Source organism: Stegostoma tigrinum, chromosome 35, assembly GCF_030684315.1.
Source record: "Stegostoma tigrinum isolate sSteTig4 chromosome 35, sSteTig4.hap1, whole genome shotgun sequence".
In the NCBI taxonomy this organism is placed as follows: domain Eukaryota; kingdom Metazoa; phylum Chordata; class Chondrichthyes; order Orectolobiformes; family Stegostomatidae; genus Stegostoma; species Stegostoma tigrinum.
Window position 1 is genome coordinate 16,397,652 of NC_081388.1, and position 15,742 is coordinate 16,413,393.

The window sequence follows — 15,742 nt, forward strand, 5'->3', positions numbered from 1 at the left end:
TCATACCATGCAAAGTCCATTGGGGTAATAGAACAAAGTGAGGAATACAATGTTTAACTGCAGCAAAAGTGCGCAAAGAGCAAGATCGACATTAGATTTGAAATTAGACAGGTCCATTCAGCAGTCTAATAACAGCAGGGAAGAAGCTGTTCTTGAACCTGTTGGTGCATGTGCTTAAGCCTTTTGCCCGATGGAAGAGGTTAGAACCGGGATGCATGCCTTCCTACAGTGGGATTGAAACCTGCAGTCAGCGGCTAAACCACCACAGATGTATATGGTAAAATAGTGTTCAAAGACAGAATACAACAAGTGTTAACTAAATTTCCATTTTATTCTGATAGTTAATTGACATAAATTAAAATGATTTTAATTTTTTGAAATAATTCTGCATGAAGTCCTTGTACTTAGTACTCATAGCATTTAAGTAAATCACTTGTGAATTTGCACTCATACTACTTGTCACATTAAATAAAATGAAATCATTTCGTTTAAAGTGTTTTGTGCAGGCTCCTAAAGACCAGGCAAACCAGAGTCAATGATGGCCTCAGGCTGACAGTCCACTGGAATACAGATGTCTTTGCGCTTAAGATCCTGCAAGCTGCTTTGGGTGCAGTTGTGTCAGATGATTACTGCACCTGTACCTTGTTGCTGTCAATTACCTTTCTTGGTTGAAGCAAAAGCCCTGCATTAACACAACAATACCCCTGCCATATGACATCAGAATCTTTGGATCACTACTAAAAGGGCAGCGTGTTTAAATTGACGCTTTTTAACCAGGCTTGGTAGAGATTCGGAATTGTGCATTAAATCACATGGTAAGTGACGTAATCCCAATGAGAAGTGGAAAAAATTACTTCTAAAATAAATAATACTTTTTGTGGTTACAATTTGGGAATAACAAAGATATTCAGGGCAAAACTGTCTGAAAATGAATTTCAAGGACTAGGAGAGAGCATGAATCTAGTCTGAGTTGTTGCAGGGAATCTATATGAAAATACCTGGCCCCTCCATTTAATTTGGGAATGGCTGATTGATGCACTGTTGCAAATATCCACACACTGTTGAGTGGTGCTGGTGGGTTACAATCCATTTGGGAATGTCCCAGTTGTTGTAGTAACATACATATTTACTGGCATGATGTAGTGTGGAGCTATGCATCGTGATGGAGGCTGTAATTTCTTTCCATTGCATGGTTGACTAGGAATGTCTCCTGCTTTCTCTGCCTGGGCATGTTGGAAGGTGTTAGAGAAACGTACCCTTCTTGGACATCCTGGTAGCGGGATGTGAGGCCAGAAGCCACTGAACAGAGGCAGGTACGCTACCAACTGCAACATGGATGCCCTTATAAGGTATCAGATGCCTGGCTGGAAAGAGTGTTCTGGAGCACTTGGCCCTTGGATGGTTCAGGTTGTGATAGCTACAGGCATTGTCAAGCTGAGGGAGGTTGAACAGGAGCAAGGCCAAGTGATGGCAGTGCCATTAGCAATTCCTGCAACCAAAATACTCTCAGCCTTTACCCATTTGTAATTCGTGCCCATAGGTTGGTGCGATGTTGTACCAGTTCCTGTCTTTGTATCATCGCAGCAACTCAGAACTTTATAACAGTAAGATTTCCTGAACCTGTCTATAGTCAGGGCTATGGAGTCTCCTGTGGATACAGAGCACAGGAAAAGCAACACGCAGCAGTCTACATCCAAAAGGAATAGTCACCAATCAAAGAGAAACTGGGATTTTTTTTTTTTTTTTCGGGAAACTTGACAGGAATATCTGCTCCATGTTGGGGTCAAATTTCAGTTGACTCCAATGTGAAATTCCTTTCTGAAAGCTTAATTTCAAATGATTTTAAAATTTCATGTTGCGAGAAGGTGAGGTAGGGTTTGGATCCCACATTGCCCTGCTCCAAATCAGAGTTAAACACAACTGAGTCATGAGGGAGATTTGCAGCGTGTCATAACCCGTGATTATCGTTGGCAGTGCAGAATGGGTCACTCTGTGATGTTAAAAGTGAAGGTTAAGTTGGCAGGAAAACAAAGGGGTGGTATGGGTTAAACATAAAAAAAGGAGGCCATTCAGCCCCTGAAGCCTATGCTACCATTCAGTGAGACTGTTGAGTGTTCTGCATCGTAACACCATGAATCCACTTCCAGATTTCCACTTGCCTTGGTGCAAAGCCGTACTTTTTGACTTCTGGATCCTCCACACCAGAGGACTAGCTATTTTCAATCTACTTTATCACAGAAGTGTTTCAGCAATGAAGGTGGCTATTTGGCTCATGGTGCTGTCAACGAGCATGATTACCCATACTCTTGCATGTTATTTCTGTCCAAATAATCTACCACTATGAGGCTCTTGAATGCCTCAATTGCACCTTACACTTCTAGGTAGTGCATCTATACCCCGATCAATCCGTATACCAAATAACACTAAAATCCTTTATCACATCACACTAAGTTTCTAAAGTCCTGCGTATGCTTAGCTGTGTTCAAGCTTACTCTCTAGCCTTGTACTTCATCCATTCCCCAGACCGACACACCCTTCTGTGTTAGTTCTGGGCAGTACCCCAAAGTGTTCCAGTAGCCTTATACAATTGTCAAGTAGCTTCCACTCCACTTTAGTCTAAGGACACGTTATTGGGAACAAGGAGTCAGCCTGTGGTATGGACTCGTGAATAAGATGGAGATCGAAACCATTGAAGAGATATTTTGGCCGACTGGGAGAGTGGGGAGAGGGACAGAGAATCCTCTGGATGGATGAACGACAATGGGTCAAACAACCTCAGCTATCTTGTAAGTAATTTCATTTTCATGTTACCAGTGGCTCAACCTTCCCAAAGTTGCTCATTAATGACAGACAACTGAGCCATTGGCTGATGGTATCTTTTTGGGTCAGCCTTCAAATTAGTTGCCAAGATACAAAAAGTATACAAGGGCAAATTGATTTGCGATCACAGTCCTTGAGTAGGTTTGTAGCTTGGGTTGTGGATGTTGTGATTGGTTTGTTCGCTGAGCTGTTTCATTAGTTCGCAGACGTTTCATTACCTTGTGGGGTAACATCAGTGCAGCCTCCAATGAAGTGCCGTTGTGTTTTCCCACCTGCTATTTAAACTCTGTGGTCCGTTGGATTTCCGGTTTTCCTTCGCAGTGGTATATATATAGGGTCTAGTTCTATGTGTTCATTGATGGTCTTGGTGGAGGACGAGGCCTCTAGAAATTCCCGTACTTCTCTCTGTTTAGCCTGACCGACCGGTGTTGCCCCAGTCGAATTGGTGGTTCTCTTTAACTGTGCGGATGGACATGAGTGGGTATTGGTGGTGTCTTTTTGAAGCTAGTTGGTATTCATGTACTCTTGTGGCCAATTTTCTTCCTGTTTGTCCAACATGCATCATGGTAGATGCAGAGCCAACAGGGAATTCCTGACAACGGTACACAGAAAGGCCACACACACCGACCAAGTACTGAATTTCAACAGTAACCACCCTAACACCCACAGACGAAGTTGCGCGAAAACACTGTTTAAATGAAAACAACACACTGCAGCAACCCAGAACGATACCAAAAAGAGGAAGAGTATCTCCACCAAGTATTTAAGGACATTGGAGACCCGACCAACTAGATCCAATGATGCGTATTATATGAACAATAACAGGAACATACTGTACGCCCTACCATCACACTACATAACTCATAACATAAGTTAACATAACTCATTATGCAACTGTACATCAAGAACATATCTGAACTGACCACAAGAATCCTACAACCATTGGGCATCAGAGTAGCACACAAACCGACCTCAACCCTATGCCACCTGCTAATTAAAACTAAAAGACTCCTTACTCAATCTGCACAGAACCAACATAATATACAAAATTCCATGCAAGGACTGCGACAAACATTACATTGGACAGGCAGTAAGAAAATTAGCCACAAGAGTACCCAGCAGCGTAATGAAACGTCTTCAAACTCGGTGAGCGAGCCAATCATTGCTATTGTGGTGCCAGGGGTCAGTCAATGGGACTGACACTTCTCAATTGGGCACCACAATCACCTGCTGGAGTCTTGCAGAGCAGGCCGGGCCACATTGGTTACACTCGAGCATGTCAACTGGCCTTGACATCACTGCATGAGAGGGAAGATCAGCACAGGTCTCCACCTATGACCATCTTCCTCTGTACCCTGTGTTGATATCAGATGAGAAGAAGATTAAGGTTCCCGGTGATTCTCTCCACAATCAACCAGCCCATCAATGGTCTCAAATGAAGAATGACCTTGTCCCAGATGATGGAACAATACCAATGTTGGTGATGCTGCTGAAGAGACATATTTTCCAATTAGTTTAATCTTGCACTCACCAAGACAAATGCAAACTATGCCAAATTTCCAACAATTAAAATGATTTCTAATACAAGAGAAATGATTGGTTGGCAAGTATACTTATGATTAGCCGAGGTGTTGTCTTGGAGAAGCAATGGAGAACTATCGACAAAAATTATCCTGAATGAATTATTATGCTGTGTTAATCAGCAAATCTTGTATCCAAAGTATTCATGTCTGATCCTACTCACCAGGTAGGACTAAATCATTGAGTCCTGTTGCTAAAACTGAAGGAGAGTTGATCATTCTGCAATTTGAAAATAGAATGAAGCCACAGCAACACATTTAAACTATAGGTAATTCAACAAAGGCCCAAGGCTTGAACATGTTTACAGAGAGTGGGTCCCTCTGTCTGAATGTATGTCACACCTCGCAAACATGAATGAGCCACATTACAAGCTGAGCGATTATCCTTTTTTTAAAATTCATTCATGGAGTGGGGATGTCACTGGCTAGATCAGCATTTACTGCCCATCCTTAATTGCCCAGTGGTCTACCCTAGGTCTAAAGTCACATGTAGGCCAGACAGGTAAGGATGGCAAGGACATCAGAAACCAGATAGATTTTTCCCACAATAATTGGTAATGGTTTTATGGTTATCATTAGGCTCTTAATTCCATATTTACATGGAATTTGAATTCCACCATCTGCCGTAGCAGGATTCAAACCTGGGTTCCCCAGAACATTACCTGGGTCTCTGGATTAACAGTCCAGCAATAACACCAGTAGGCCATCACCTCCCCATTGGCTCTTAGGTTGGTTCTGAGTGAAATTAACAGCACACCTGGGATTAGTCAGCATGCACTGTCCAACCATGGAATCACATTTAATGGTTGACAATTTCTCTGGGCTTGGCAAACACAGTCCTGTCAGGTACAAGCTGTACTTGGCTATTTTGAACAACCAAAAGAACATGTTGTTTGATCTAATAAGCCACTCACTAAGATGTACAGCCTATGTACTTGGCTCAGTGTGAAAATGTGGCATTCCTGAGTTTGTCGTGATGAGTAAGAGATAAGAAGTTTTGGAAACACCTCTCTCTTTTCAACAAGACAAGTTCCACGTGACCATGCGACAGAGGGTAACACTGCACGCTGGCAATGAGAGCAACAGATCTGGAAGAGGCAGGGGTGGTAAAGTAATTATTTGTGGGAATAGTTAGCTCATCCTCCAAGTCTGCCAACACTCCTACAGAATCTATCTTCTTAATTACACAAACGAAAGACAAGACATTAAACCGAGCAGTTGAGCTGTCAAGCAGTAGCCACTATGTAACTCAACTTCATCTGAACACAGGATATCAAAACATTCCTGAAAATCATTTAATGTTCCAGATTAAAACAGCAAGTCTCCTGCCCAAAGTATTCAATTCTGATCCCATTCGCTGACCGGAACCGAATCATCTAATCTGGTTTATAAAACTGAAGGGAAGTTGACCTATCCACAATTTTTTTTTAAAAAAGAGTGAAGCCATATCAATGCATTTCAATGTTATTTCAATTCTAAGTGTAAACTCGGTAAAATGTTAATTGCGTATTTGTTTTTTTTGTGAGGGAAAGTTTTCTTATTGTCTCTATCTCCAAATACTTTGAGGAAGAACCTAGCTCAAGAAGCTACATTTTTGTTTTACAATTAAATGAATGCAGTCATGCTAATAAAGTGACCTCTTAACTCTGGGGCTTCCAAAAATAACACCTGGATTAATCATGGTAAATTCAGGAGCAGTAAGAAAAATCAAAAAGTACGCAGTTCTTCCTGTAATGTCTTCCAAGAGTCCTTTTCTCATCTTGATACCTCAACGTTAATAAAAGGCATTTCTCACTCCATGTTGATAAGAGCAACCTGTGAAGTATTTTTAAGATCCTAAGCCCCAAGAAAAGTCGGAAGGACTATGGACCCTGCATCGCAATTGAAATATGGCATTGTCACTTGTCACCATGGGAACACTCTCCACCTCTTCCCCTCAAATCAAAATGACACAGGACAATACTTATGAGCCATGAGTGTGTGAGATTCAGTATGGGCAGACCAGCTCCCCGAAGCTCACAAATGTCCCAAGGCATAAAAATTCAACCCCCAGGTATTTCCTGGCCTTTTCCTGTTTTAATTTTACCCACTTCCTATATTGACCCACTTTTAATGTTTATTAAGTCCTCCATTTTACATTGGTTTGGGTTCACTTCTAGAGGGCAGTCACTTCAAACCCATTCTCGTCTTTCTCTGCCTTCAGTTTGGAAAGAGCAGCATGTATTCGGAAGAGCGTCCGAGATTCCATGGAATAATCCTTGTAGTTTTGCCTAAGAGAGATTGCAGCATAGATAAGGGAGAAGAGTGAGCCATCTAGCCAATCAAACCCAGTGAAAACCAACAAAACCCATTCAAACTCACACCTGTCAGCCTTGGGCTGTTGTGGCACAGTCGTAGCTTTCCAACCTCTGAACAAGGAGGTCCTACTCCTTGTCTCTACTCATGGGATGTCTCATAAAATCTCCGAACATGTTCATTAGAAAATATCTATACCTGTCGGCCTTGCTCAGGTGTGAAGGAAGAAAGAGGCAAGTAATGTCAAGTTGAACAGCAAGAGCTTTTTTAAATACATAAACAGGAAAAACAGAACCCAAAGTGAACATAGGCTCTTTAAAGAAAGAAACTGGGGATACAATCATGGAGAACCAGGAAATGGCAAAGTGTTAAATAAACACTTTTCATCAGTTTTCACAATAGAAGATACTAATAGTATTGAAAAAGTGGGGGGGGGGGGAGAGGAATTATATACAATAATTACTACAGTACTACTAAGTACAAGAGAAATTAATCAGGTGAAAGACTGCTAAATCCCTTGGACCTGTTGGATGTATCCTAAATTATTAAAAGTGGTAGCTACAGACAGTGGATGCACCAGTAGTAATCTTAAGGAAAGTTCCAGAAGACTGGAAAGCGTTCCCCAGCTAATGAAAGGCATACTGGCATTGAAGGCTCACTCAGCTGGTCCCAGATATGGAGAGACTGTCTTATGTCAGTTGGGTCCGTCATCATTGGAATTTAGAAGAATGAGAGATGATGTTATTGAAGCATAGAGTCTTAGGCAACTTGACAGGGTAGATTCAGAGAGGGGTTTTCTCCCCGCTGTGTGGAAGGGTCTAGGAGTACAGAGCTCCGAGTAAGGGGCTCGCCTGGTTAGGTCAGAGAGTGGTGACACTTTGGAACCATCTATCTCTACACCAGTTGGCTGTGAAAGCATGATCATGGACTCTATTCAAGACAGCAATCAACTAATTTCCAAATGCTGCATTATCCCCACATTGCTTGATCCAATGTGGAGATCACGTAGGCATGGATGATCAGCCACGGCCAAGAAATGGCCCAATCCCATGCCTATGATCATTCTTAGCAACGTGGTTTATGGGAAAACAGAGGGAAGACCAAGCTGCAATTTTTCAACATCCCACTGAGCTTTTATACATCACTCTCTGGATTTCCTGTCATTGAATCAGCTTCAATTGTCATTAAACTCAGCACAATTTCAGCAAGAATTTCAAAATTAAACCAACAGATTCTGATAAATAGGCAAATGGCACCACCTGGTGGAAACCAAAAGAACTGTGGATGCTGTAAATCAAGGAAAAAAACAGAAGTAATCCAAGATAATAGGAACTGCAGATGCTGGAGAATCTGAGATAACAAGGTGTAGAGCTGGATGAACACAGCAGGCCATGCAGCATCAGAGGAGCAGGAAAGCTGACGTTTCGGGCCTGGACCTTCATCAGAAAGGGGGATGGGGTGAGGGTTCTGGGATAAATAGGGAGAGAGGGGGAGGCGGACTGAAGATGGAGAGAAAAGAAGATAGGTGTAGAGGAGAGTATAGGTGGGGAGGTAGGGAGGGGACAGGTCAGTCCAGGGAAGACGGACAGGTCAAGGAGGTGGGCTGAGGTTAGGAGGTAGGAAATGGTGAGACCTGAGGTGAGAGGAGGGGACAGGTGGGAGTAAGGACAACTTAGGGAGGTGGGGATGAGCTGGGCTGGTTGTGTGGTGCAGTGCGGGGAGGGGACGAACTGGGCTGGTTTTGGGATGCAGTGGTGGGGGGGGCAGATTTTGAAGCTTGTGAAATCCACGTTGATACCATTGGGCTGCAGGGTTCCCAAGCGGAATATGAGTTGCTGTTCCTGCAAACTTCGGGTGGCATCATTATGGCACTGCAGGAGGCCCATGATGGACATGTCATCTAAGGAATGGGAGGGGGAGTGGAAATGGTTTGCGACTGGGAGGTGCAGTTGTTTATTGCGAACTGAGCGGAGGTGTTCTGCAAAGCGGTCCACAAGCCTCTGCTTGGTTTCCCCAATGTAGAGGAAGCCACACCGGGTGCAATGGACACAGTATACCACATTGGCAGATGTGCAGGTGAACATCTGCTTGATGTGGAAAGTCTTCTTGGGGCCTGGGATGGGGGTGAGGGAGGAGGTGTGGAGGCAAGTGTAGCACTTCCTGCGGTTGCAGGGAAAAGTGCCGGATGTGGTGGAGCTGGAGGGGAGTGTGGAGCGGACGAAGGAATCAGAGGGAGAGTGGTCCCTCTGGAAGGCAGAGAAGGATGGGGAGGGAAAAATGTCTTTGGTGGTGGGGTCGGATTGTAGATGGTGGAAGTGTCGGAGGATGATGCATTGGATCCGGTGGCTGGTGGGGTGCTATGTGAGGTCGAGGGGGATTCTGTTTTTGTTGTTATTGCGGGGAGAGGGTGTGAGGGACGAGTTGTGGGAAATGCGGGAAACATGGTCGAGGGTGTTCTTGGCTACTGACGGGGAGGGGTGTTGCAATCCTTGAAAAAGGAGGACATCTGAGTTGTTCAGGAGTGGAATGCCTCATCCTGGGAGCAGATGCGGCAGGGGTGAAGGAATTGGGAAAAGGGGGTGACATCTTTGCAGGAAGGTGGGTGGGAGGAGGTCTATTCTAGGTAGCTGTGGGAGTAGGTGGGCTTGAAATGAATATCAGTTTCTCGGTGGTTGCCCGAGATGGAGACTGAGAGGTCCAGGAAGGTGAGGGATGTGCTGGAGACGGCCCAGGTGAACTGAAGGTTGGGGTGGAAGGTGTTGGTGAAGTGGATGAACTGTTTGAGCTCCTCTTGGGAGCAAGAGGCGGCGCCGATACAGTCATCAATGTACCGGAGGAAGAGGTGGGGTTTGGGGCCTGTGTAGGTGCGGAAGAGGGACTGTTCCACGTAACCTACAAAGAGGCAGGCATAGCTTGGGCCCATGCGGGTGCCCATGGCCACCCCCCTTGTCTGTAGGAAGTGGGAGGGATTGAAAGAGAAGTTGTTGAGGGTGAGGACGAGTTTGGCTAAGCAGATGAGGGTGTTAATGGAGGGGAATGGGACAGGCCTGTGGGACAGGAAGAAGCGGAGGGCCTTAAGGCCATCTGCATGAGGAATGCAGGTGTATAGGGACTGGACATCCAGTGTAAAAATGAGGTGTTGGGGACCAGGAATTGGAAATTCTGGAGGAGGTGGGTGGTGTCACGGACAGAGGTAGGGAGTTCCTGGATCAAGGGGGAGAAAATGGAGTCATGATAGGTGGAGACGAGTTCAGTGGGGCAGGAGCAGGCGGAGACAATGGGTCGACCAGGGCAAGTGGGTTTGTGGATTTTGGGAAGGAGATAGAAGTGGGTGGTTCGGGGTTGGGGAACGATGAGGTTGGAGGCTGTGGGTGGGAGGTCACTTGAGGTGATAAGGTTGTGGATGGTTTGGTGCTCGGGGGTGAGGTCATGATCCGGGGACGGTAAGAGGAGGTGTAGGAGAGTTGGCGCCTGGCCTCAGCAATGTAGAGGTCAGTTGCTGGAAAAGCTAAGCAGGCCTAGCAGCATCTGTGAAGGAAAAAAAAATCCCTCAACTGGGTCCAACCCATCTCCTGCACTTACTCCCTTATCCTCCCCACCTTTCCTTCCTGCAACAGTGATAGGGTTCCCCTTATCCTTACCTACCATCCCACCAGCATTCACATCCAGAAGATCATCAGATGCCATTTCCATCACCTCCAGCGAGTCTCCACCATCGGGCACATATTCCCTTTCCCTCCCTTGGCCACCTTCCACAGGGACCGTTGCCTCCGGAACACCCTAGACCACACTTCCTACACCTCAATACCCCCCACAATCCCACAGCACCTTCTGTAACCGGCAAAGGTGTAACACCTGCCCATTTACCTCCTCCCTCCCCGCTACCTAAGGGCCCAAATATACCTTCCAGGTAAAGCAACACTTCACCTGCATTTGCAAGAATCTGGTCTACTTCATTCGCTGCTCACAGTGTGGTCTCCTCTACATTGGGAAAACGAAGCATAGACTAGGAACATCCACGTTCTGTGTGCTAAAGACTCCAAGCTTCCAGTTATCTGCCACTTTAATGCACCACCCTGTTCCCTGGTCAACATCTGTGTCTCAGGCTTACTGCAGTGTTCTCGTGAAATTCATCACCAGCTGGAAGAAAAAACTTCATTTTCCACTTGGGGACCCTGGAGCCCTCCAGACTCAATATCAAGTTCAATGATTTTAGGGCCTATACTCTCTCATGTCCCTGCCCCCCCACCCCACACACCAGGCCTTGTTACCACACAGCCTGCCAGTACACACCCCCTGTTGTTAGTCACTAACAGTCCCCATTAACAACTATTCACCCTCCCAGCCTGATCGTTAGCAACTCCTTTGTCCGTCCAACTGCTCTTCTCTCTCTTTGGGCTCTATCCTATCATTTACTCCCCACCCCACCCTCCGTCCCTACTTTCTGCACGTAAACCGACGTTTTCCCGGCCACCACCAGTTCGGAGGACGTTAAATCTGATTTTTTTTTTCTTCACAGATGCTGCCAGACCTGCTGAGCTTTTCCAGCAACTCCTGTTTTTGTACCACCTAATGGAAAACTAACTCCAACACAATAATTGTTTGATTCCCTTGCCCTCAGTTTGTTCCCCCCCCACCCCCGACTCTTACCATGGAGTCAGTTTCTTACGAATGACCAGAACAGCCGACTTAACCACAAATGCCCAGACAGCAGATGAGGCCTCATGCTGTCTAGCTGCAGTCAACACCCTAAAGGTGCTGAAGACTATCTGGGCTCCTACTCCAAACCAGACACTGGTGTCAGCATCTGCTGTGGTATCCTGTGCTGAGAAGGTTGTGGGTTCCAGTCCCACTGTGGCCACATGAGCAGCAAAGGAGGGATCTCGGTCGGCTGCTGATCAGTCCATCACCATTCCCCTGTTTGCGGGAGGTTACTTTGCACAAACTGGATGCTATTTTTCTATATTTAAAAAAAAAGCACCACAGAGTTTTCTTTAAGAAGCTTTAAAATTTTGGCAAGGTGCTATACAAATGCGCCTGTCAGCAGGTCGCTTCCCAACTGAACTAAGTGTTAGTATCTCATAGTTGTTTAAAAAAAAATTCACTCCACCCCACCCACAGTGCCCACCTCTCTGTAAAGGCACATCGAGAGCACTGATGGGCACCATGTGCTGCTTTGCCAATGATGCCCAGGCACAAAGTTAGCCACAGAAGCAGGTAGAGAGTCAGCAGAAATGATCCCCTCCACAGCCCCCGCCTGAACCTGTTAACAGCCAGGAAAATGCAGTCTATTTTTCTTTAAAACCAAAAATACACAAAACTGAATGTTTGTTTTTAGTTCGCCATCACCCATGGTGCTTATTTTTTTGTACCACCACCAGTAATGTCACTTATGTTTCCAACTGAAAAAAATGTACATGCAAAACCCGTTAAGGGCGATGGAATCCACCAAAAGGTGGGAGAGACAGGGAAGGGGCCGAGTCAAAATGAAGTGGGAAAGGAAGTTAAAACGCTCAGTGCCTCTAGCTAAAGGCATCAGGGGTATTTGTGGTGCAGTGTGCTCTCTCCTCTGGCACACCCAGGCACAGATGCAGCCACAGAGGAGGGGCAGGCAGACAGTGGCTATAACCCCCCACAACACAGACCTGTTAACGGCCAAGAGAATCCAGCTTTTTAAAAACTAATTGCCAATCTGTCTGTTTGGTGATGTCATTGTGCACTTCTGGAGCAGGTGGGATTTGGGTGTCCTGGTTCAGAGGTAGAGACTTTATCACTGGTGCCATAAGAGCGTCATCAGAATGCAGTTCCTTCTTTTCTCTTTTGTTTCTACACCCAGGAGTGTGATCAGAAAGAACTCAACAAGTTTCCCACCACCAAAATCTTTCAACTACCACTAGTGTAGCCATTCAAATATTTAACGAGTGAAGCCCATTATGGGAATGCAAACCATCAACAGTGTGGGGGAGGTAGGGAGGGAGAGAAGGGATAAACCAAAATAGAGTTGGAAGGGGAGATAAAGCACTGCAAAATGCAGCTCTTTTATTAATCTATTTTTTCCGAATGAACCTGTTCAAACATGTTCATGCACACCTCTGGAGGACATGGGACTTGAACTTGGATCTCCCTGGCCCAGGGTAGGGACACTGCCACTGCACCACAAGACAGCCTTCACAATGCTGCTCTTTTTTTCTTTATATTACCGATTTTACGTGTTCAACCTGTTCAGAGATGCTATTACACATCTCTGAGCAGGTGCGACTTGAACCTGATCCTCCTGGTCCAGGAGTAGGGACACTACAACTGTGCCAGAAGAGGAGCTTCACAACGCAGCCTTTATTTCCCCCACCCACCCCACAAAGTCCAACGAGCAGCACATTGTTCTCAAAGTCAATTCTGGAGCCTTTCTGGATAACCCGTAAAGGGGTCTGTGCTCCTAAGACTGACATCCCACACCACCATAGTACTCACTTTGCTCGTCTCAGCCACTTAATAGCTTCTTCTTTCCTCGCCTGTTGTATATATAGCAGACTGAGCTCCAGAAGTGCGTTTGGAATCAGGTAGTGGTCAAATTTGATGTGCTTCTCACTGTCAGTGAACCAAGGGTGAGCAGGTTATTTCTTTCGGTTCAATTCTGCAATAGCTACATCCTCAGCCACCTCCTCCCCGCCACAACACCCCTGTACTCACTTGTGATATATGTAGACAAAGCACTGCTCAGCTTCCAAGACGTTTCCCAAATGTCTCAAGCATAACCCTTTCAGAAGTTTCACCATGCACCTGTCATCCGTCAGATAGTCATTAGCTAAGGAGAAGGACAGGAAGTCAGTCTGAAGAAATATACAACATACAAATGTGCAGCACAGGCCCTTCGGCCCACAATGTTGTGCTGAACCTGACGCCAAAGTAAACAAATCCCTTCTGCCTGCCATTGGTCCATATCCCTCCATTCCTTCAATACATGTGCTTATCTAAAATTAATCTAACCTTAAATGCCCTAATGTGTCTGCCTCCATGACTATCCCTACTCCTGACACCCTTGGTGTAAAAAACTTGCCCCTCATGTCTCCTTTGAACTTTCACCTCTCACCTTAAATGCAGGCCCCCTAGTATCAGGCATTTCAGCTCTGAGAAAAAGATTCTAATGTCAACCCTAACTATGCACCTTGTAATTTTATAGACTTCTATCAAGTCTCCCCTCAGGCTCCGCCCCTCTACAGAAAACAATCCGAGTTTTTCAAGAAATATCACTCACAAAGCGAGTGCTGCAGAAATGAAAATGGGGCTGATCTCAGTCCGAGCAGTGAGACAGGCCATTAGCCAGTGATCACTCCCAATGTTGAACCTCGCTGGAGCCAGAGGACTTAGCATCTCACTCTGAGCAGGAGCTACAGGCTGACGCTCCCAGCAGTGCTGAATGCCACCCTGCCAGAGGTGCCCATCTTGTGGCCAAGGTATTAAACTGAAGCCATCACAGGTAACACATGGTTCCACTTGGAAGGACAGATGGCTCAACTACTGGTAATGTGACCAGATTATTAATCCAGAACCTCAGGTCTGGGTTCAAATCCCACCCCCCACCCCATGCCAAATCTTCACATTTGAATTTGATCAAACTAAAAGTTGGAAATAAAATTATCATCGTCAGGGGAAAACCCCGCCTGGTTCATTACTGTCTCTAGGGAAGGAAATCTACTATCACTTACCTGGTGAGACTGTCATATAGCATTGAAACAACTCATCAGTGCTGACCAAGTTTCTCAAACTAAACTAGTCCCATCTGACTGTGTTTGGCCCAATTCCCTCTAAACCTTACCTGCCCAAATTTATATTAAATGTTGTAACTATACCTGCATCCACCACTTCCTCTGGCAGTTCATTCCACATGCACATCACCCTCTGAGTGGGAAAAATTGTCCTTCAGGTCCTTTTTAAAACTTTCTCCTCTCACCTTAAAACTATGCCCTCCAGTTTTGAATCCCCCCACTCTAGGAAAAGACCTTTGTATTCACTTTATGTATACCCCTCATGATGGTCTGGTCTATATGCGACTCCAGACTCTCAGCAAGTTAATTAACTCTCAACTATCCTCTGTGGGATCTTGTGTGCATCCACTGGCTGGTGTAATTAGCTGCACAATAGTGAGGGCATTTCAATGAATGGAACGGGATGCCTTAAACCGACAGAAAGCAAGGCTCTGAACATAACGGCCTTCCTCACGTGTAAGTGCCAGTCAGTACGTACGTGCTGCTTGCTCTAGCGCTGTCTCTGCCTCGCTGATCGTTCTCAGCATTTCTTCCGTAAGATCCCGCTGTTTACCGATGACTGCAAAGCCGTTCCACATGTACATCATCTCCTGTTGGAGGGGAGGTAAGGGTAAGGGTGTTAAGAGGAGAAAAGTGACGCTTAGGGGGGTTATTTTCTAAAAGGTTTCTTGTTCCTGAAGAGTTCAATTGTTTGTGTTTGATTCTGAGAGTTTGCTAACCAATCTATGCCCACTTTTTTTGATTGGTTACGCCTGGGTGAAGACTCAGAGTAAAGTAAACAAGCAATTTCATACATGTTGTAGAGATATTTTGCAACTTCTGTAAATAAACCTGCCACACACTTGGAAACTACTGCAACCTGCACATTGCTTAGAAACATATAAAATGTATAATAATCCTTAATGAGCTATAAATAAAATTTACCAACTCCCCCTAACACCACACCCTAAATTCCCTTAGTATGCTTTCAATACAAGGAAGGGGCTCATCAGATTGCCTCAGTTTTTCTTTATTCATTCATGGTTTGAGGGCGTTGCTGGCTAGCAGCACTTATTGCCCATCTCTAACTGCCCAAGCACCACTCACAGCTCCAACAGACTGCTGTGTGTCTGGAGTCACATGTAGGCCAGACCAGGTAAGGATGGCAGATTCCCTCCCTAAAAGGACAGGGGTGATCCAGATGGGTTTTCCCAACAATTGGCTGCAAGTTTCATAGTCATCATTAGACTCGTAATTCCAGATTTTTTTAAAAAATTGACTTCAATTTATCCAATGGTGCAATTA

The 15,742-nt window shown here is 45.3% G+C and overlaps 1 protein-coding gene across 2 annotated transcripts in view; it reads right to left on the minus strand.

Moving 5' to 3' along the window:
• Positions 1 to 326: 326 nt before the first annotated feature.
• zgc:158403 (tetratricopeptide repeat protein 39A) overlaps positions 327 to 15,742 on the minus strand; it is an 88,156-nt gene continuing 72,740 nt past the window's right edge. For both annotated transcript variants that reach the window (XM_048521761.2, XM_048521763.2), the window contains exons 15-18: positions 14,937 to 15,048; positions 13,383 to 13,497; positions 13,164 to 13,280; positions 327 to 6,670 (exon numbers count right to left, since the gene is read on the minus strand). In XM_048521761.2, coding sequence (XP_048377718.1) covers positions 6,556 to 6,670; positions 13,164 to 13,280; positions 13,383 to 13,497; positions 14,937 to 15,048 — 459 coding nt within the window. In that variant the 3' untranslated portion in view covers positions 327 to 6,555. The remainder of the gene's footprint in view (positions 6,671 to 13,163; positions 13,281 to 13,382; positions 13,498 to 14,936; positions 15,049 to 15,742) is intronic.